The 23,642-nt window shown below is 42.3% G+C and overlaps 1 protein-coding gene across 2 annotated transcripts in view; it reads right to left on the reverse strand.

Annotated features, from left to right (window-relative positions):
• Nucleotides 1–5,796: 5,796 nt before the first annotated feature.
• The window catches only part of rbl2 (retinoblastoma-like 2 (p130)), a 43,255-nt gene continuing 25,409 nt past the window's right edge, over nt 5,797–23,642 (reverse strand). Inside the window, exons 7-22 of one of the 2 annotated variants that reach the window (XM_060914950.1) lie at nt 21,371–21,435; nt 20,922–21,093; nt 20,260–20,423; nt 19,781–19,893; nt 19,560–19,663; nt 17,567–17,704; nt 16,779–16,943; nt 16,363–16,456; nt 16,004–16,234; nt 12,778–13,034; nt 9,753–9,929; nt 9,584–9,655; nt 9,394–9,493; nt 8,091–8,320; nt 7,801–7,965; nt 5,797–6,951 (exon numbers count right to left, since the gene is read on the reverse strand). In XM_060914950.1, coding sequence (XP_060770933.1) covers nt 6,778–6,951; nt 7,801–7,965; nt 8,091–8,320; nt 9,394–9,493; nt 9,584–9,655; nt 9,753–9,929; nt 12,778–13,034; nt 16,004–16,234; nt 16,363–16,456; nt 16,779–16,943; nt 17,567–17,704; nt 19,560–19,663; nt 19,781–19,893; nt 20,260–20,423; nt 20,922–21,093; nt 21,371–21,435 — 2,421 coding nt within the window. In that variant the 3' untranslated portion in view covers nt 5,797–6,777. Of the gene's footprint in view, nt 6,952–7,800; nt 7,966–8,090; nt 8,324–9,393; nt 9,494–9,583; nt 9,656–9,752; nt 9,930–12,777; nt 13,035–16,003; nt 16,235–16,362; nt 16,457–16,778; nt 16,944–17,566; nt 17,705–19,559; nt 19,664–19,780; nt 19,894–20,259; nt 20,424–20,921; nt 21,094–21,370; nt 21,436–23,642 lie in introns of both variants that reach the window. The other variant, XM_060914949.1, reaches the window with a different exon arrangement.

Below are 23,642 nucleotides of genomic sequence, written 5' to 3' on the forward strand. Positions count from 1 at the left end.
GGCCAGTGATAGCCGGCGGGAGAAGAATGCACGGGGTGGAGTTTGTTGTCATCCGCTGACCTCTGTGAGAGCACTGCCCCAACTCCCACATCCGAGGCGTCCACCTCAACAATGAATTGCCGCTCCGCATCTGGCATCTGGAGGACGGGAGCAGTGGTGAACCGAGCCTTGAGGGTGGCAAAGGCTTCGTTGGCAGCCGGAGTCCAGGTGAAGGGCTGTTTGGTGCTGGTCAAGGCGGTGAGGGGTGATGGAACGGTGCTGTAATTACGAATGAATTTCCTGTAGAAATTAGCGAAGCCCAGGAACTGCTGAAGCTTCTTCCTGCTCTCTGGTACTGGCCATGAAGTCACAGCTGAGACTTTGGCAGGGTCCATCTGGATGCTCCCCTCTGCCACAATGTACCCCAGGAACACCACAGACTTGGCGTGAAACTCACACTTCTCTGCCTTGACGAAAAGGGAGTTTTCAAAGAGATGACGGAGCACTTGCTGGACATGCTGGGTGTGTTCGGACAGGGTTTTAGAGAAGATCAGGATGTCATCAAGGAAAACGAACACGAACTTGTTCAACATATCTCGCTGGACATCATTCACCAGAGCCTGGAATACCGCTGGCGCGTTGGTAAGGCCAGACGGCATCACCCGGTATTCATAGTGACCGGTGGGGGTGTTGAATGCGGTCTTCCACTCGTCTCCCTCCCTTATCCGAACCAGGTGGTAGGCATTCCGGAGATCGAGTTTGGTGAAGATCGTGGCTCCCTGGAGCAGCTCGAAGGTGGAGGTAAGCAGTGGGAGAGGGTATCGGTTCTTGATGGCGATGTCGTTGAGACCCCTGTAATCGATGCAGGGGCGCAGGGATCCATCCTTCTTTCCCACAAAGAAGAACCCAGCGCCGGCGGGAGAAGAGGATGGATGGATGAGGCTGGCAGCCAGAGAGTCACTGATGTAGGCCTCCATCACCTTCCTTTCTGGGGCGGACAGAGAGTAGAGACGGCCCTTGGGTGGTGCAGTGCCTGGGAGGAGATCAATGGCGCAGTCGTAGGGCTGGTGAGGAGGCAAGGAAGTGGCCTTGGCTTTGCTGAATACCTCCCGAAGGCTGTGATAACACACTGGGACATTAGTGAAGTCGGGGGCAGAGCTGGTAGGTGGAGTACGAGGGGTTAGAGTGGAGGCTCGTAAGCAGGTCCGGTGGCAGTCCTTGCCCCATTCTCTTATCGCTCCAGTGGCCCAGTCGAGGTGAGGACTGTGCTGGCGGAGCCATGGATAGCCCAGGATGAGAGGTTGGCCGGGGGAACGGAGCAGGTGAAACTGGATGGTTTTGTGGTGGTTGCCTGACAGAGTCATCAGGACAGGGGCAGTGAGGCAGGTGACGGTGCCAAGGAGATGGCCATCCAGCGCCCTGGCTGGAACGGGAGAGGATAAGCGATGGCTTTGCAGACCCAACTGGCGCGCAAGCTCGGTGTCCATGATGTTAGCCTCGGCACCAGAGTCAACCAGGGCAGCCAGGGTGTGGGTGGAATCCGACAGACGAAGGCAAACTTGGAGCATAGGTTTCTGGCTGGTGGAGGATTGGATGATCATTGTGCTCAGCCGGGCCCCTCCTATGTCCGGTGAGCTCGGGCTTCTCCGTGCGCTGATGACTGACTGAGTCTGGCGGGCCCTCTCTCATCGATGGGTCTGGACCCGGCGGTCAATGCGGACGGCCAGGGCGATGGCCTCATCGAGTGTCGATGGTTGTTCGTACGAGACCAATTTGTCCTTCATGTAGTCGGCCAGGCTGTGCAGAAAGGCGTCCACCAGCGCCTGCATGTTCCACTTGCTGCACTGGGCCAAGGTCTGGAAGTCGATCAAGTAGTCAGCCACTGTTCGTCTGCCTTGGCGAATACTCATCAGTCCTCCGGATGCCTCTACCGCCGAAGAGCCCAGGTCAAAGACCTTAATCATCTCCGCTGCAAACAGGGAGAAGGAGGCACACGCTGGTGTCCGGCGTTCATACTCAGCAGTCCCGGCCAGTCAGACAAGTGATGACAAAGGCCACCTTCACTGCCTCCGACGCGAAGGTTCTGGGCTGCAGGTCGAACAGCAACCGGCAGCTGGTCAGGAAAGCACGGACTTGGGAGGGGTCACTGTCAAAACACTCCGGACTGCCGACCTTGGGTTCCGGGGCATCGAGTGCAACAGGAGCACCTCCTGGAGCTGGCCAGTCAGTGGCGGGTATGACAGGGGCTGATGCAACGATGGTTGACTCGGAGGAGCAGGGGGTGCTAGGGCAGTGACCAGCTGGAGTGCTTGGTCCAGTCATTGTTGCTGGAGCTGATGACCAAGCAGGATCAGGGCTGCAACATCGGCAGACATCCGACTGACATCTCCTTCAGTGCACTGCAGCCGGTCTAGGGCAGAGGGTTCAGGTGTTGACTCCATATCTAGGTCAGATCGTTCTGTCAAGGACCAGGCAGGAGAGGAGATCAAATGCACTCAAACCACAGTTTATTAATAGCAGGGGAAAAGGGAGTTGGGAGAATGTGTGTGTGAAGTTCAGTGGCAGGAGGACTGAGAGGCTGGTGGGAGTGTGGTGGTGACATCTGAGGTCTCCTATCCAAGTACTGGCCAGGCCCAACCCCGCTTAGCTTCTAAGATCAGACAGGATCAGGCGTAGTCAGAGAGGTGTGGCTGTAGGCTGACAGCTCTTGGGTTTCAGGCAGTCTCCCAGCAAGCAGTCCCTCAGCAGGCAGGAGATAGAGAGCAGGCTGGAACACAGAGTCACAAATCAGGTAGCAAGATAGGGGACAGAAATGCAGGGTCAGGTTACCAGGGCAGAAGAGTAGGGCTCCAGGCAGGGCTGCTCACACCAGGCAGATGGAGAGGCAGGCGAGCAGCAGGGCTGGGCGAGCTGGAGATCAGGCGAAGGTACAGGAGAGGCAGGCAAGAGGCAGAGTCGACAGGACAGAAGGCAGATCAGGTTACCGGGGCTGGAGAGCAGACAGAGTCAGACGGAACAGAATATCTTCAGGAGTCAGAGTAGTAGGAACACAGAGCAGGTTATGACGCTGGAAGTTGCAGACGATCTGACACTGAGGCTTGGGAGAACTGCAGCTTAAATACACACAGGGGGGAAGCAGGTGATCGGCAACAGCCAATGACAGTCACTGAAAGTTAATAAGAGGAAGTGAGAGCGAGCGTGGCCGGTAATGCTGAGTGGAGATGTTACCTGAAGAGAGAAGCCCACAGGTAGGACCATGACAAATATCATCAGAGCAGACTTGACCTCATTCTTGGCATTACAATAAGGCAGGCTTACTGGGTTTGAATTAAATGATAGCTAACATTAAGCTAGCTGATACATCTAACATTGACTAGCCAGCTAACTGCACTAACATTTCCATTGGGACAAAAAACCCTGTCCTGTGGGGAAAGTTTGACTTACTTTCCACTTCTTTGTAAAGAATTTCCTTATGTCCATTGTGTCTGGGGAGGGAGCAAATACTGCAAACAACTCATCATCAACCAAGAATACCCAATTAGGCTAAGCTTATTTCATTGTTTAATTGAACATTAATTTAATTGTGGCTCAGGTGGATAAGGTGCCATACCATGAATCTGGGGACCTGGGTTTGATTCTGACCCGAGGTCATTTCCTGTCTCTACACTGTCCTATCCAATAAAGGTGAAAAAAGACCAAAAATATCTTTAAAAAAAATTGCTAGCTATCATTTAATTCAAGCCCAGTAGGCCTACCTTATTGTAATGCCAAGAATGAGGTCAAGTCTGCTCTGATGATATTTATTGATTCCCTGTTGTGATTTGAAGAACTTATTTGGTCTGGTCTTTGCCAATTTTCTGGAAAGTAACATGGGAAATCAGTGTATGGGGAAGGAATAGTAGAAAGGAAAGCAATGGAGAGATGTTATTCCAGGTGGATTGTGAAGGAAAGGGGGATAAAAGTTATCTCATCTCCTCTCATTATCTCTAGCCGCTTTATCCTGTTCTACAGGGTCGCAGGCAAACTGGAGCCTATCCCTGCTGACTACGGGCGAAAGGCGGGGTACACCCTGGACAAGTCGCCAGGTCATCACAGGGCTGGATAAAAGTTATGAAGTGGTAGAAATTGTGGTGGCACCAATGTAAGAAGGAGTTATATATATAAATCTATTTGTTATACTAATCTGTAAATGTTACTGTAGTACCACCATTGCATGTAGGTTGACAAAACTGCACTTGTTCATTGTGTGAAGTTCTCTTTTATGTGTCGTTGCTTGATACAGTGTGATTTTGTGTTATGAAGACTGCATAATGCCATGTCATTTTTGTTATATCACTAAATTGGAAAAAAGTAAAATGCACCCACTAAAGTCACTGTTGGTGGTTAACAAAATTGCACCTGTTCATTGTGTGAAGTTATTTTTTATGTGTCACCGTTGCTTGACACAGTGTGAGTTTGTGTTATGAAGTTTGCATGATGCCATGTCATGCCTGTTCATTGTGTGAAATTATGAATATTCTTATTTTTAAACATACAGTTGAGTGTCACTATTGCTTGGCACAGTGGCATGTTGTGTTACATCTAAAACTAAATAAAAAAGGAAACACAAACTAAAAAGTAAAATGCACCCATAAAGTCATTGTTGGTGATAAATTGTGTCACATTCATCTCATTATCTTGGGCATAGCGGTGGGTTTAAAAACAGGCTGATGAATGTATGGACTAGTTGAATGAGGACTTATTTTTGAGTCTCTAAAATAGTCATTGAATTAAGTGACTTCTTGGTAAAATTAAGTGTTTAACAACCTGTTAAAAATACACCAGAATGCAGGAAATGGCATCTAATTAATTAAACATTTTCTGTGGAAGGACCCCCAGAACCCCTGCCAGTGTGTCCCCCCCCACATTAGAAATGCTTCTGACGCCCCTGTTCTCTACCGTTTAGGCAGTGGCTTCCCCTATTATAAGCAATGTATTTTTAATATAAATTAATTTATTTCCATAGTGATTTATTATAAACAGTGTGATATTCCTAATTATACTTGTCAAAGTTACTAAAAATATTAACATTCATCTACTGTATTTGAGTGAAATGATAGATGCAGCTGTATGGATTTGTCAACATACACAGAGGAAATTGTTCTCTAGTCTCGGACTGCTGCTGTAGGTTTGTTGTTTAATCCAGTTGGGGATTTCTCCCTGCAGCTTAATCTCCTGAAACCCCCACACCAGTGCTTTGCAACACAATGCCAAACTGAAATTATCTACTACATTTGCATGGAGAGCTGCTAAAGCAGTGAACCAACAGTGAAGAAAAGGCCCCCATCTAGTGGTGAAACACACAATGGAGGACTCAATTATCCTGTATTACAGTTCATTTCATCTCAAGCCGCTTTATCCTGTTCTACAGGGTCACGGGCAAGCTGGAGCCTATCCCAGCTGACTACGGGCGAAAGGCGGGGTACACCCTGGACAAGTCGCCAGGTCATCACAGGGCTGACACATAGACACAGACAACCATTCACACTCACATTCACACCTACGGTCAATTTAGAGTCGCCAGTTAACCTAACCTGCATGTCTTTGGACTGTGGGGGAAACCGGAGCACCCAGAGGAAACCCACGTGGACACAGGGAGAACGTGCAAACTCCACACAGAAAGGCCCTCGCCGGCCACAGGGCTCGAACCCAGACCTTCTTGCTGTGAGGCGACAGCGCTAACCACTACACCACCGTGCCGCCCTATTACAGTTCACACATTTGTAATAAGATATTAGACTTACACTTCATAATACAGTTCACAAATTTTGGAGCACCTTCATGAGTCAGTGCATTTCCTTTAATTTATTAAATGACAGGTGAGCAAACTAACATCAGCTCTGTTAGCTGTACTTACAAAGTCCATGAAAGTCAAAAATAGAAAAGGCACTTACTAGAAATGGGACTGCTCTTTAACATGACACACATGGATTGTAATGATGCCATATTTGAGAACAAGCAAACATCATCGTTCTCACAAATAAGAATAGAATAAATGTAAGAAAGAAATGATAAGAGGACGGAATATTTTGTTTTACACAGTTATTGTGTACATGCAGGACAGAACAATAATAAATATTACTTTAAAATGTGTATACTTTTAACATGTCAGTTGTTTCTAACCGATATCTCTCTAACTAAAGTTAGAAAAATAGCATAAATATATTAGCTATATAAATCACAAATACACACGGAAAAAACACGGTTCAGCATATAAAAGTGTTCACAATAATTTCTTAATGAATTAAGAAACCAGGAACTATTGTCACTATACATTATAAACCTTTCTTTTATGAAAATAGTTCAAAAAAAAAAAAAGCCAGTACATTGTCAAACGCAAGGCAAGATTTGCTCACAAATCCATTGTTAATTAAGTATATAATCCTTTTTCTAACATGTGTATGAAACTTATCTAAAGCATACAATATTGGTATTTACTTATATTCAAAAGATATTGCATTATAAATACCTACATGGCATTTGCGTACTTTGTCAATGGAATAAAAAGAGCTGTTAATTGGTGCATTAATATAGACAAAACATGATCTGGCTCTCAGTGCAGAAGAAGCTACTGGTTAAATGCAAGATTTCGCACTGTGTTTGGTGTCCGTTCCATGTTTCTGCTCAGGCGTTGGTGTACTGTATGAGTCTGACTGTTCTGTATGTGCTAATATCCAGTGCACTTTCTTGCATCGGACATTTGTTGAAATTTATTTTCATACATTATCTTTCAACTTAGGTTTTGTTGTGCTGTCTGTGTTAATGGGAATTGTTGCGGTCATTGGCGACATCCTGCAGGCGGCGGAGGAGAGCGCTGTGGTTCTCCTGGCACAGCCTCTTAGCAGGAGACTGCTGCTCCTCCTCGAGAGCCATGCTGCGCTTCTTAGTGGGCGTCTCTCCAGTACGGAGCATACTGTTAATCTCCTGCAATCGCTGGGAGAAAATCAGAGATGAGTAAGTAAAAGAACAGTGTGTGTAAATGTTACAGAAATCACACCAGACAGAGAAGATAAAAATATTTATTATATCCACATTCACTGGATATGAACAATCACGTGCTCTGATTGGCTACTCTACTACTAGGATATCATCTCATATACCATGAGTAGAAAAAAATAAAATGGCGGAACATGTTGCTGAACCACCCAAGGACGAAATAAAAACTCTACTCGAAAACAAAACCCCAAAAAGCAACAAAATATGTAATTAAAGTATTTGATGGTAAGAACGTATCTTTTTTTTTAATTTTTCAAGAATTATTATTAAAGCATTTTTCACAAATTGTTGCTGCTATTTCGCCGGTTTGTTTATATTCTAAGCGGAAATGATTTTGTCGGATGTTTTGTATAAAACCTTTATTTATTGAATTTGTAAAAAATGAAAATAAAAATGCTCTGTTTCTCAAAATCCAGTGAATGTGGATAGAATAAAACAATCTTGTCATACATGGCTTATAGCCAACTTGGCGCTATCAGCTCATGTATGACTTGATTTTGTGGAATAACTGTTACATTGCAAAAAATGATGTCTTAGTAAGTGAAAACATCTTGAAAATAGTTGAAACGATCTAGCGTTTCCTATTAGAAGAATACAAGACACCAATTCTGAGATTATTAAACCTAGTTCTAGATTGCAACCAACTTATTCTAAGATGTCTTGTCAAGTAAAATTATCTGTCCATGCAGCAAGATCATTTCACTACTATTAAGTAATTTTCTCCTCAAATTCAGTTTTCAATTTTTTTGCAGTGTATAGACTTTGTGTATCAGTGTGTTGCTTCACATTTGAGGGACTTGAGCTGATGTAGTAGAAGATCTTGTCTCTGGGGGTGAGTGGACTGCCAGTCTTATGGGGAGAGATGTAGATGGAGTGATTGTGAGAAAGGAGAACTCTGCGTGGTGAACCAATCCGGAGCAAAGGATATGGACAGAGAGGTGGCGTCTCTGCCTACACGCATCAGAAATCACATGGACAATTAGACTAGTTTTTGAAAAGTCGTTAAAAAGAACAGTCTTGTTCTTGAATTTTAAGAATGATGAAAAATGTCACACAAAGCAAAAGCATCTCCCTACCCCTGCTTTAGGCGAGCTGGAGGAGTAGCGCAGGGCAAACTGTTTGATCTGTTTGATGTAGATGTGGTTGTAGAAACAAATGAGGTCCCCTCGCTCCTCCTCCTCCTCCTGCTCCTGCTCTGGCAGTGCGCCGGGCGTGCGGGTGGGTGTAGAGGAAGCACTGCTGGGTTGAGGAACAGGCAGTGTGCTACTGGAGCGCATTGACACGGGACTGCTGTTACCACTGACGGCTGCTGCGGAAGAGAAACAAAATGCGCTCTTATTCTCAAATTTACATTCAGATTGGATGAGCAAGGCTGAGCAAGTTTTGAAGTGATATACGATAACTTAAAACAATTTCAATCAAAAGGGGTTATAAATAGAAGTTATGTTTACTTGAGAATAGCATCAAATGACCCATCTTTGTAAATAGTATATTTTTTAAAAATGTTTTTTCATATCATTCATTGTTGTAATTGCTAAATTGTAAAAAACTAAAATTTTAAAACTACGATCTTAAAAAAGCTATGATTTTTTTTTATGTCACACAATTTATATCTATTGGTTTGCACTTTCACACGCCATAAGGAAGATGTACAAACATGCTTTTGTGTGTCTAATTATGTAAATATTTAAATAATACTGGCTGGCATTGAGTAATATATCAGATATATTCCATTCAGCTAGTGTGATCTTGAACGAGTCAAAGACAAGTTCAATATCATACTAGCTGAGTGGACTATACCTGATATACCACAAAAATAGCTAGCCAATATTATTATTATTATTATTATTCATACACATTCCTTTCGGGTGTTCAACGCATCCTAACGCATCCTTCTCTTTCAAAATTCTCCCCAAATCTTCCATACTTAACAAAGCAAACCTGGCAGCCATGTTTGTTTACAAATTGTCACAGTCACTCGTTAGCGTGGACGTTTTACATCTCTAACGTGTGACGTCATGTTGAGTTGACAACCATGCAATATCGTAAACCATATTCAACACTCATTCTCCATTGGGTAGACTGACGTAATACACATAGGATAAGCGATATGCGAACAATATTACATGCTATCAAACCAAATGAATGAAACCCACTCGAAGGGAATAGAACACGTTTTTATTCCATCGAAAAAGTGTCCTGCATGTATAATAACTTATATATGAAAGGATGTAGAGATGAAAACTGAAAGGATTTTATCTGTATATTATGTTGTAAAATTTATAAATGCATTGCTATAAAATCATAAGACTCGACCATGTATTGAACATATAATGAAGTTGTGCTGGTTGTATAGATAAAGTGTGTCTGTGTGTGTACCTTGTTCGGGCCCTCCCTCAGATGGAGAGTTCTGTCTGTTGTTTTCACTGTTGCCCGAGTGGCGTCTCTTTCGTCCTGATATCAGCACGCTCCTGTAAACCTGGAACATCACCATCATCATCATCATCATCATCATTACCATCATTGGCTTTATACTATATGGTATGTTGCCCAGTGATGATGTGCTTACACTGCTGCTGGCCTGAGGCTGAGATCTGTAACACTTCATGATGTTCTGGAAGGATTTATCATCTTTAGTCACCTGTTCAACACATAAGTAACAGATGGTGTAGAACAACCTAGAAAGGACACGCTTTTGCATTATTTTGTTTGATTCTGGTTTGTTTTCTTTCTCGAACCTTAGCCATGACATAGATGGCACACATGAGCAGTTGGTCGAGGTGGCGATCCATCATGAGCTCTGTACAGTGCACCAGCGAGTACTCGAAACAGGTAAAGATCTTCCTGCGCAGATCTGTGCTGATGTCCAACTTCACACACAGGTCTCGGAGACGCACACTGGCCAAGTGATACACCTGATACACATGACAGGAGGAAGAGGCCATTTACATACTGCACTTTGGGTCATGTATGTAATAGGCGCAGGAAATCACTTCGAACAAGACTAGTTTAACTAATCTAACATAATCCACACAAACGACTGAAGACTGCCAGGACGTGTTAGTGTTACACAACAGGCACAGTGCTCAAACAATGATGATATAGTACAGTGCTGTTTGCATTACTATATTCAGTTATTACATTAGCATGAGGCCCATTCGAACCAGGGATACACTGAACAAATACTCAGTACTGATACTGACCTAAAGTGCTGGATTGTTATTGGATATCAGGCAGATTTTCCAATCTGACCCTCTGACTACTATATTTTATGCCAAGTTTGATTGTGATGCATGACACAGATCATTCATATTAACATACAGTGGGGCAAAAAAGTATTTAGTCAGCCACCAATTGTGCAAGTTCTCCCACTTAAAAAGATGAAAGAGGCCTGTAATTTTCATCATAGGTACACTTCAACTATGAGAGACAGAATGGGGGGGAAAGAATCCAGGAAATCACATTGTAGGATTTTTAATGAATTAATTGGTAAATTCCTCGGTAAAATAAGTATTTGGTCACCTACAAACAAGCAAGATTTCTGGCTCTCACAGACCTGTAACAACTTCTTTAAGAGGCTCCTCTGTCCTCCACTCGTTACCTGTATTAATGGCACCTGTTTGAACTCGTTATCAGTATAAAAGACACCTGTCCACAACCTCAAACAGTCACACTCCAAACTCCACTATGGCCAAGACCAAAGAGCTGTCAAAGGAGACCAGAAACAAAATTGCAGACCTGCAGCAGGCTGGGAAGACTGAATCTGCAATAGGTAAGCAGCTTGGTGTGAAGAAATCAACTGTGGGAGCAATTATTAGAAAATGGAAGATGTACAAGACCACTGATAATCTCCCTCAATCTGGGGCTCCACGCAAGATCTCACCCCGTGGGGTCAAAATGATCACAAGAATGGTGAGCAAAAATCCCAGAACCACACGGGGGGACCTAGTGAATGACCTGCAGAGAGCTGGGACCAAAGTAACAAAGGCTACCATCAGTAACACACTACGCCGCCAGGGACTCAAATCCTGCAGTGCCAGACGTGTCCCCCTGTTTAAGCCAGTACATGTCCAGGCCCGTCTGAAGTTTGCTAGAGAGCATTTGGATGATCCAGAAGAGGATTGGGAAAATGTCATATGGTCAGATGAAACCAAAATAGAACTTTTTGGTAAAAACTCAACTTGTCATGTTTGGAGGAGAAAGAATGCTGAGTTGCATCCAAAGAACACCATACCTACTGTGAAGCATGGGGGTGGAAACATCATGCTTTGGGGCTGTTTTTCTGCAAAGGGACCAGGACGACTGATCCATGTAAAGGAAAGAATGAATGGGGCCATGTATCGTGAGATTTTGAGTGAAAACCTCCTTTCATTAGCAAGGGCATTGAAGATGAAACGTGGCTGGGTCTTTCAGCATGACAATGATCCCAAACACACCGCCCGGGCAACGAAGGAGTGGCTTCGTAAGAAGCATTTCAAGGTCCTGGAGTGGCCTAGCCAGTCTCCAGATCTCAACCCCATAGAAAATCTTTGGAGGGAGTTGAAAGTCTGTGTTGCCCAGCGACAGCCCTAAAACATTACTGCTCTAGAGGAGATCTGCATGGAGGAATGGGCCAAAATACCAGCAACAGTGTGTGAAAACCTTGTGAAGACTTACAGAAAACGTTTGACCTCTGTCATTGCCAACAAAGGGTATCTAACACAGTATTGAGATGAACTTTTGTTATTGACCAAATACTTATTTTCCACCATAATTTGCAAATAAATTCTTTAAAAATCAGACAATGTGATTTTCTGGATTTTTTTTCCCCTCATTCTGTCTCTCATAGTTGAAGTGTACCTATGATGAAAATTACAGGCCTCTCTCATCTTTTTAAGTGGGAGAACTTGCACAATTGGTGACTGACTAAATACTTTTTGCCCCACTGTATTAGCCTCATACCTATTTCATGCAATATAGCAAAAGAAGCTTGCAGTGAGACCATTGCTTATGAATACAATGTCAGTATCACCTCAGTACCTGGTATCAAACAACATTCAGTACATCGTTGTTGGTTTCATATTAAAATGGGAAAACTGAATGTTACTAATACTAAAACCTGCAGTTTTATCTTCAGGGCTGAACATTTACCCACCACTTAGTTTCTCAGTTTCCTACATTGTTTCTGCTTGCATATTGCCATTGCTTTGCTATTATCCTGCATTTTGTTGCCTTTTCACTCATTTGTTCTCCGTCTTCCTGTTCTGCCATTAACCCAGTTGCCTCTTGCAAATCTGTAAGCATCTTCTGCAACCTAGCCTTTAGCCTATTGTTCCATGTTACCTTTAGCAGTGTTATCATCTAGCTCTTAGCATATTATTAGCCTTGCTAGCCTAGCCTTGGTTTGTTTATACTGCCTCATTTGCCTATTTGTGTTTATGATTGTTATTTGGATATTTGTCATTTAGTATTAAATACTGTTCATTAACCCTAGTGTGGTTGTCTTTATTCCTGATCTAGGCTGGATCACTGCTGGAACAAATTTACTGAGGAAACCTAGTGTCATCCGAATACAAAAGAAAATAAACGTTGGATATATATATATATATATATATATATATATATATATATATATATATATATATATCTCCAACGTTTATATATATATCTCCAACGTTTATTTTCTTTTGTACAGTAGTTTAAACCTTAGCTTGTGTTGTTTAGTGAGTAATTAGGTTAGATACCATCAACGGATTCTTTATACAGCATTGACGTCCTGCTCACCTTGCGGAAGAACAAACAGAGGGAGCCTGTTCTCGGCGCTCTGTTCGGTGTTCCCTGCTGAGGGCTCATCTTGGCCTGCTTGCCGGCTGTAGGGCTGGTGTGGACAGTGCCAGTGGGCATGGTGGTCTTCAGCTGTTGGGTGTTCAGTGAGCCAGTCAGAGCCTGGGCGGTAAGAGGCTGTAGTCCTGGTCCACTCTGCCCCGTCACACTCACCTGCACTGGGATAAATGTGATGCCTCCGTTCTCATTGGCGATCCCTGCAGAGAGGAGGACATTTCGTGTTATAACTAAAGAATTATTACCGCTGTCAACTTTGTTGGAGGCGGTTATGTTTTCACCTCTGTTTGTTTGTCTGTTCTCAACATAACTCAAAAAGTAGTGAACAGATTTTGATGTAATTTTGAGGAAAGATGAGCCATGGGTCAAGGAACAATTGATTAGATTTTGATGCAAATCTGGATATGTATGTAGATCCAGGATTTCTATTTTTTGTGGATATTCTAATATGTGGCTTGGCAGAGGTATGCACTCTACCGTGTGCCCTTCTAGTTATATTTGTAGTCGGACACTTTGACAATAACAACCTTACATGAATGCATCATAATGGAAACTATATACAGCATTAATGTTTTTAATTATTATGGTACTCTCTATATTAATTATTACTTAGAACTCAATATACAGTACGTACTCCTCCTTACAAATCTACTAACTACAGGTGGTAGCTAGATGATTAGACATAGTACTCCAATGGTTTTACCCTATAAAAAACAAACATATGTCAAATACAACAAATACTTTTATTTCTTTCAAAATTGGCATATATGAGAATCAGAGGTGGACAGTAATGAAGTACATTTACTTGAGTACTGTACTTAAGTACACTTTTGAGTATCTGTACTTCGAGTATTATTATTATTCTCATCTCGTCTCATTTCATTATCTGTAGCCGCTTTATCCTGTTCTACAGGGTCGCAGGCAAGCTGGAGCCTATCCCAGCTGACTACGGGCGAAAGGCGGGGTACACCCTGGACAAGTCGCCAGGTCATCACAGGGCTGACACATAGACACAGACAACCATTCACACTCACATTCACACCTACGGTCAATCTAGAGTCACCAGTTAGCCTAACCTGCATGTCTTTGGACTGTGGGGGAAACCGGAGCACCCGGAGGAAACCCACGCGGACACGGGGAGAACATGCAAACTCCGCACAGAAAGGCCCTCGCCGGCCACGGGGCTCGAACCCAGGACCTTCTTGCTGTGAGGTGACAGCGCTAACCACTACACCACCGTGCCACCCCATTATTATTTTTATTATTGGTAACTTATGACTTTAACTTCACTACATTTGAAAGACAAATATCGTACTTTTCACTCAACTACATTTCTGTCAAGGTCCTTGTTACTCGTTACTATGAAGCAGCTTTGAAAGTGGATGCTTTTTTTTTACTTTTCTAAAACATGATTGCTTTTTTTCCGCAGGTGACACTGAGACAGCCTGTCAGTAATCACTAGGGTCACGTCACATCCATAGACTGTATAAAATCAAGTTCAATGATTTCTTAGCAACATTATTTAACACGATCAGTTGATGGCAGAATGGAAGGAGGCGGTTCTTCTGGGGAATGCATGCACTCATGGCTATAGCTAGAACCCATGTTTCAGTTTTCTGAAAGGATTAAAGATTCATTTCATTTTAAATGTTTGCTTTGTTTGGCTTAAACGGAACCACATCACGGCCTACAAAAACTCGTCATCTGACCTGTGGGAGCATATTGAGGTGTGTAAACGTTTTATTCCAAGAGAAAGCTTGTAATGAAGTTATCTGTGCTTTAGAGCTAGCGATAACGTTGCAAAAGCTGCACAGTCTGGTTAGTCAAATGACTTTCTATGGATTTGCCCGCCAAGTTGCCATAGTCTTGTCCATGGCTAACGTTTACACATAGCTAGTTAATTTGGACGCTGTTAGTTATCATGTAAAAACAGAGTTATGCTAATATGAATAACGTTAACTTATCTGAAGTCCATTCAGAAATGTTTTGGCATAATCTTGCCAAATAAACAAAACGTAGAAATGTTTCTTTTCTAGTAACATTAGCTACCCAATATGATTTCAAATTTGAAAAGAGTTTGCTAGCATGTCAGGTGGAGCTTCACTGACTAGCTAGCGTAACATTAAACCACCATGATTCCACAGGCAGATTCATATGTGCATGAATACATACGCATGTGCACACACACACAGAAAAGACCTGTGAGATGGACAGTATTGTACTTGTCAGTCACAACAAAATGCTGGAATTTTTTGTTTTGATGTCAGCTGGATAGTCTTGCATTTTTTTTTGTCTTGCTTAAAGCAGTGTTGCTGTTGGGCAGTTACGGTATTAAGCTCGAGGTGTGGACCTGGGTTTTAATCAGGTTGGATCATCATATTTATTTTCTGAGCAAGATGCACTTACAGCTATTCCACTGTCTTCCTGATTAACATACACATACAGGTACATGTGTGCACACTGCCAGAGCTGGGTCAGAACACTACCATGCTGCTTTGTGGGGGTGGGGAGGAGGGTTACAATCTCATTCCCATCTCATCTCATTATCTCTAGCCGCTTTATCCTTCTACAGGGTCGCAGGCAAGCTGGAGCCTATCCCAGCTGACTACGGGCGAAAGGCGGGGTACACCCTGGACAAGTCGCCAGGTCATCACAGGGCTGACACATAGACACAGACAACCATTCACACTCACATTCACACCTACGGTCAATTTAGAGCCACCAGTTAACCTAACCTGCATGTCTTTGGACTGTGGGGGAAACCGGAGCACCCGGAGGAAACCCACGTGGACACGGGGAGAACATGCAAACTCCGCACAGAAAGGCCCTCGTCAGCCATGGGGCTCGAACCCGGACCTTCTTGCTGTGAGGCGACAGCGCTAACCACTACACCACCGTGCCGCCCTACTTCAGTACTTTAGTAAAAATTTGACTGGACAACTTTCACTTGTATTGGAGTAACATTTCACCAGCGGTATCTGTACTTTGACTTAAGTAATGAAGTTTGGGTTCTTTGTCCACCTCTGATGAGAGCAGATTATTAATACAGTACTTGGTTACTATACTGTAAAATTAAGAGACCACTTTTAATGGTGACCACCATTGAATGCTTATAGATACAACTGTCTCTAAAATCCACCCAAAGCAACACTTGAACAGCTCACTGCACCTTGCACAGGTATTGTGACAGTCTGTCCGTTGTTAGCAGTAACAGTAGCTGTTGCCATAGTAACCACGGTTTGGCCTGCTGGTATGGTGCTGACCAGCGAGGGCTGGCTGACCCGAGTTGATGCAGGAGAGTCAGAAGTCATCTCGGAGTCCACAAAGAGGCGCCTGCGTGCTGTACCTGTGGGTGGGGAGCTGTAGCGCTCATGGAGAGTTGTGGAAGAGGACGACACTCCTGGTGGGGGAGTAACATGATTAAAACATATTGAAAAGGAGTCATAAACTCAATGGCTGACTTCAAGTTACATTTACACTATTAGTACTGTGTGTCTTTAGTGAGTTATTTGTGCTACAGGCCTTTACCTTTTCCTGTTCCTGCAGTATTAGTGCTGAGCTCATTAGTTTTGGGGCTGTGAAGGTTGCCAGATTCATCCTCTAGGTATTGAGGAGGCATTACCTAATATGTTTGTCCCCAAACAGAGATTATTTTAATTCACATCATCAGACGTGAAATGAAGATAAGTTGACATTAATTAGCAGTACACTGAAATTTTGGCCACAGAAATATTTGGCTGAAAATGGTAAAAAAAATAAAAAATAAAAAAATAAATTGGCACTTTTATTTTTGGACAAAAACTTACACTGGACTGACAATGAAGTATGAAATCGAACACTGAACAAATAATTTTAATGACAATGAAAATGATTTAAAATGCTGTAATTGTAAAATTATTAAAAAAAAAAAAAAAGCATGGTTAGAAACAGGTGTTCAGTCTCACCTCCTGACAGGAAGGCACATGGTTTTTGGCCCCTTTAATGCTCTCCCAGAGTGGGGAACTCTCTTTCCAGGCCAGGCTCTCCAGCACCTGCTCCTCCACATGGTTCAAATGCTTCACCACCTCCCTAACGAGACCTTCTTCTGCCCGAACCAGCACCTCGATCACCTGATGAGTGGAATAGAATGAGAAAGAGTGATATATATACACTACTGTTCAAAAGTTTGGGGTCACTTTGAAATGTCCTTATTTTTGAAAGAAAAGCACTGTTCTTTTCAATGAAGATCACTTTAAACTAATCAGAAATCCACTCTATACATTGCTAATGTGGTAAATGACTATTCTAGCTGCAAATGTGTGGTTTTTGGTGCAATATCTCCATAGGTGTATAGAGGCCCATTTCCAGCAACTCTCACTCCAGTGTTCTAATGGTACAATGTGTTTGCTCATTGCCTCAGAAGGCTAATGGATGATTAGAAAACCCTTGTACAATCATGTTAGCACAGCTGAAAACAGTTGAGCTCTTTAGAGAAGCTATAAAACTGACCTTCCTTTGAGCAGATTGAGTTTCTGGAGCATCACATTTGTGGGGTCGATTAAATGCTCAAAATGGCCAGAAAAATGGCTTGACTATATTTTCTATTCATTTTACAACTTATGGTGGGAAATAAAAGTGTGACTTTTCATGGAAAACACAAAATTGTCTGGGTGACCCCAAACTTTTGAACGGTAGTGTATATAAAAAACTCTGAACTTGTATGAAATGTTATTGTATGCTTGTATTGACTCACTTTATAAAAGTGATAAGGGGGAATGTCAAAGGTCTGCAGAACCCGCTGGAACTCGCCAGGTGGGTGGTACGAGAAGATGACAATCTCTAGACAACAGGCTATCAGAGAACGGTGGAACATGTCCTGCTCTAGAATACACTGGAAAAGACAATGGCACTCAGTGTGTGCTTCATAGATGACGCAATGAAAACAGTTATAACATTGTAACTAACATTATTTACTACAAACATACCAGAATCTTCAGCATCATTTTTTAAACAATTAATTGATTTTTTTTTTAAATTAACCAAATAAGCCAAGTAATAAACACCTCATTAACTAATGTTCATCAGTAAGCAAAATGAAGCCTACAATGACTGATATGAATCAACACTTTAAAGTGCATATCTTGGACCAAATTCGTGTTTTTTTTTTTATATGAAAGTATGTCCCTTTACACACTCATCCAGAAGGGTAATTTTGCACAAGGCCATCTGTCTACAGCAGAAAAACATAAAATAACAAAACATGTTTGGAAAAATCCCAAGGGAGTCTGGAGCCAGATTCATGACATTACCTGCGGAAGCACCAGCAGGCTGTGCGAGCTTTGCACGGTTTCAGTGCACAGCCTGTGTAGGCCAAGCGCTCCCATTTCTCTCTCATTGTCTGGTCTTTTGGGAAACGATGAGTACTAATCCCATCAAGATTGGTGTTGCTACACCCTCCTACGATACATCTGTTAACCATTTTAATAATTACGTGATAACATTGAAGAAACTTGCAGAAAACCACCAGGTCGTTTTCTCATAAACAAACCAGCGCTGATGTAGGATTCAGAGGGAGGCGTCCCGCTGATGACGTCACGAAAATCAGTGTTTGCCGGGAAATCCAAATGCCAAGTTTTTTCAGAGGCGGACCAATTCGCCTCAAATGGCTTGATTTCAACTGAATTTTTCTGGTATTGCGCAAGGTAAAAAAATTGCAGAGAATGCAAAATGTAACAGATATTTGACCAAAGTTTAATGTAAAATAGGAGAATTACATTGATCTTGCTTCTGAATTTACCCGTGATATGTACTTTAAGGAACACGTTTGTGGTTGTAAACTGGCAAAATTCAGAACTGCGGTTGAACAGCAAGGTTTTAAATATTTCCACCTGCACTTAATGGTCAATAACATATAGAACCATGTTGTAATTTAATTTGTGATATGTATGTAAATGCTTATGTGGATTGAATAAACATTCATCAGTTCAATTGAACTTTGTTAACGTTTCAATAAATGTTAATTAACGTGCTAACTTACGATGTTTCTTTGTTAACATTACTAACTCCTTATTAAGCTCGCTTGCTTGGTCTTTACGGGAGAATATCAGACCGAGGTCTTGACAGTACGGACCAAGCTGTACCTCGGTCTGATATTTTCCCATAAAGACCGAGCAAGCAAGCTTAATAAGGAGTTTATTATATGGCTTTTTTATTTATAAGGTTAAAATAGACGGTCATTGTAATGAGGCGTGACGCTGCTTTCAGTCACGTCATATTTGTAACATAGTTGAGTCACGCATGCAGAATAAACAGCTAGTGGTTTCAAAGCTGACTTTCTGTTAGTGGGTATCGGTTTCTGAATGTTCTTCGTTGCTCATTTCTTGAATCACTTGGTGACTCTTGTTTATCTTTTATGTTTTGGCCATTTTTGATTCCATTTTGATTTCCAATTAATTTTTTTTGTCCTTTTGTTTTTGTTTGCTTTTTGCAACATTGAAAGCCGGCGCCTTCGAAAGAAAGTTCGTAATCGCTCACGGGCATTATGGGAAAATACTGACTGCCAAGGAACCAATCAGAGCGCACGATTTTACTGGAAGTAGCTTGTGCCATATAATAATTACCGTTTATTAATGCTGAAGTACATCATATGTTAACGTTAACTAATTCAGCAAATATCGTTACTTAACAGAACCTTCATGCCAAGCATTACCAACAAAATAAATCTATATTTATGGGTGAAATCTCACAGAGAGGTCACTGTCACCAAGTCTCCTCTTCTCCTGGTCAATGATGCCCTCCAGTGTTTTATAATACAGTGCTTCAGCTAGGCAAAAGTATTTCACCGCAATATCTGCAAATGTATGAATATATAGAAAATTAATATTTAGTTGTTTCAGCATTATGGATAACTGCACCAAACCTAATGTTAAATGTTGTAACATGATTGTAACATGGTGGAGTTTCAAACCTCTTGCCAGACCTCCGTTTTCCTCTCCCTTGGTTTCATAGCTCTGGAGGAACACCTCAGACATCTCTCTCAGTCTGGATGCAATGGCTTCACTGGGGTTCCTTGCACAGGCCCTAGGTTTTATAATTTACAAATGTAGTCTAAATCATGGTGCTTTGAAAGAGATGTGCTGCATACAATAATTTTCATTCAATTCCAAGTCGGAAATTGTTAAAACAACCAAGCCAGTTTCTTGGTATGGCAATGAAAGGACTCTTTAAATGCTGTCAAGGCTGTACACATGGCAATACAGGTATGTTTATAAACAGAAGTATTTGGTAGACCAATACTGCAATTTATGTTTGTTACTCTAACTCCTATGTCCTGTTCAATAATTAGCAACAGATATCCAGTGTCCATCTCATAGGACGCGAGTAGAATAAAGAGTTAATGATGTGCAACAGAGCGAGTGTGTGTGTGTGTGTGTGTGTGTGTATTACTTCAACATGTCTCTCAGTCTCAGACTCGGCCTGTGTTTGAGTCCTGCCAGGAGACTGTGCAGACGCGCAATGCCTTCCATTGCTGTGGACACTGGAGTGCCAAAAGTACTCTCCTGTAAGTATGTCCTCCCCGTCAATGGAGTAGACACTTTCAGAGCTGATGCCTATGAAAGAGTCATTTTAAAAGAACTCAAGTAAATGTATCATTAATATTAAAGACAGCACATACAATACAGTTCAAACATGAATCTGCTCCCAGACCTGTGTTTATTTCAGCAGTTCATGCCTCTTTATGCTTTTAAATATTCCCTATATTATTTCAAAGGTTTTTTTAAATTCTATTTCTCAATCACTAACATGATATTGACTCAATTATTCAATCCTAATGTGTTGAATACATAATAAACATTTTTTAACTTCCATTCATAGGCAATGACGTAATGTATATGAAAATATTTGAGCTTGTCATCTTTTGGAAACAAAATCAGCTCTTGTTGGTGGACTTTATCAGGCTGCTGCGATCACAGTGTCAAAAGCAGCAGTTACAATTTCCTCTTATATAAAACAATGAAAGGACAGTTAAGGACTATGTACTCCAAATGACCTTGATATAGGTTTTCATGCTACTTTTAAAAAGACTAGTGTTTGTGTAATTGTCTCACCGTGAGAGATTTGTGCAGAATGCTGGCAGGCCGGTCCTGGTTCTCTGTCCCCTGACACAGATATGGTCGTGGTGTACCAATGTCCTCTCTTGCTCCATCGCCCAGAAATATCCTCTCATCTAGAGCACCTGATGACAGAACATGCTCCTCATACGCCCGGTTCAGAGATGCACTGAGACACACAGGTAATGCAAATGACTCCATCATGCTCATACAGTAGGGATCAAAGAAAATATATTATTAAGAAAGAACAAAAGAAAGCCTTCCCGTTTAGGCCACACCCACTTCGAGTTTAAGTGTGATTAGAGATACAGACATTTAGAACTCTAAACAGATTTAGATACAGATACAGATAGTGGCACTGTGTTACACTCCTCGCATACAGTATATACTGCAGCAGTTAAGCCTGATGATTAATTAGCTTTATTCCTGTAACTTCAAACACTTACAGACTGTCTCCAAAATTAACAGGATCCAGGAATCCGGTCAGCGTCTCTTCTTTTCCTTTTAAAATCTGTACATATGTGAGAAACATAAATAAGGAACATAAGCGTAATGTTACAGAAAATTCACAGTATGACTGTACAAATCATTATCACAGCTTTCGGTACAGGATCTGTCATAGTATCTGCTCCTTTTTATAGAGGATGGCACTGAATGGTGTACTGAGGTTTCAAACACTGCATCAGATATAGCACAGTGTATCAGAGGTGTCTTAAGCTATGTGGTTTTGGAAAGTGTTAGAATATTGGGGTACCTACACTGCACTATAAGCATTTCATACTTTTTATGAAATGCAATACTGGATTTATGTTTCTATATAAAGGGGATAAATACATTTCTCTAAAGGTTAGATGGAAAATGTTTACTTAATTCTCAATGCTTAAAAATATATTATAAACACAAATAATTAGTTACTTTGCACCTCTGGAGTTTATTTATTTATTTATCTATCGATCTATCTACAACCCCGATTCCAAAAAAGTTGGGACAAAGTACAAATTGTAAATAAAAACGGAATGCAATAATTTACAAATCTCAAAAACTGATATTGTATTCACAATAGAACATAGACAACATATCAAATGCCGAAAGTGAGACATTTTGAAATTTCATGCCAAATATTGGCTCACTTGAAATTTCATGACAGCAACACATCTCAAAAAAGTTGGGACAGGGGCAATAAGAGGCTGGAAAAGTTAAAGGTACAAAAAAGGAACAGCTGGAGGACCAAACTGCAACTCATTAGGTCAATTGGCAATAGGTCATTAACATGACTGGGTATAAAAAGAGCATCTTGGAGTGGCAGCGGCTCTCAGAAGTAAAGATGGGAAGAGGATCACCAATCCCCCTAATTCTGCGCCGACAAATAGTGGAGCAATATCAGAAAGGAGTTCGACAGTGTAAAATTGCAAAGAGTTTGAACATATCATCATCTACAGTGCATAATATCATCAAAAGATTCAGAGAATCTGGAAGAATCTCTGTGCGTAAGGGTCAAGGCCGGAAAACCATACTGGGTGCCCGTGATCTTTGGGCCCAGGCCAATTTATGCTGACAACCCAGTCCTCGCAGATGGCGTCTGCGTAGCCCCCCCCCCTTCGCAGATGCTCTGCGCGCACCTCCCAAAAATTGTGACCACCGGAGACAGCCTCGCAGACAGCGTCGCAGACAAGAGGGCTATGATTGGTCCACTCTACATCCGCTGTACACGCACTTCCGCTTCCCTACTTTCCCGGTTTGGTTTGTTTTCACGACCGCCATTTTTAAAAACACGAGTGAAGATGGAGCAGCACGAAGAGCGGTTGATCGAGGAAGTGAGGAAGTACGTACATCTATACGACTCCAGTTCTAGTCATTATAAGTAACCGGAGGATAAACACTCCACTAACCACACCCACCAACTACTCCTAGCGATTTCGCGACTTTGCGCCCCCTTGCGTTGTGGCGGTGAATAACATCGCGCACGCCTATTACTCCCCGCTCAACGATAAATTACAACTGTCTGCAAAAAGCTATCTGCGAAAGCCTTGTCACAAGAGCATGCAGAGGCCTTTAGACGGCACTGCATCACATACAGGCATGCTTCTGTATTGGAAATCAAAAAATGGGCTCAAGAATATTTCCAGAGAACATTATCTGTGAACACAATTCACCGTGCCATCCGCCGTTGCCAGCTAAAACTCTATAGTTCAAAGAAGAAGCCGTATCTAAACACAATCCAGAAGTGCAGACGTCTTCTCTGGGCCAAGGCTCATTTAAAATGGACTGTGGCAAAGTGGAAAACTGTTCTGTGGTCAGACGAATCAAAATTTGAAGTTCTTTATGGAAATCAGGGACGCCGTGTCATTCGGACTAAAGAGGAGAAGGACGACCCAAGTTGTTATCAGCGCTCAGTTCAGAAGCCTGCATCTCTGATGGTATTGGGTTGCATTAGTGCGTGTGGCATGGGCAGCTTACACATCTGGAAAGACACCATCAATGCTGAAAGGTATATTCAGGTTCTAGAGCAACACATGCTCCCATCCAGACGACGTCTCTTTCAGGGAAGACCTTGCATTTTCCAACATGACAATGCCAAACCACATACTGCATCAATTACAGCATCATGGCTGCGTAGAAGAAGGGTCCGGGTACTGAACTGGCCAGCCTGCAGTCCAGATCTTTCACCCATAGAAAACATTTGCCGCATCATAAAACGGAAGATACGACAAAAAAGAC

This window comes from Neoarius graeffei, chromosome 2, assembly GCF_027579695.1.
Source record: "Neoarius graeffei isolate fNeoGra1 chromosome 2, fNeoGra1.pri, whole genome shotgun sequence".
NCBI classification, from domain to species: domain Eukaryota; kingdom Metazoa; phylum Chordata; class Actinopteri; order Siluriformes; family Ariidae; genus Neoarius; species Neoarius graeffei.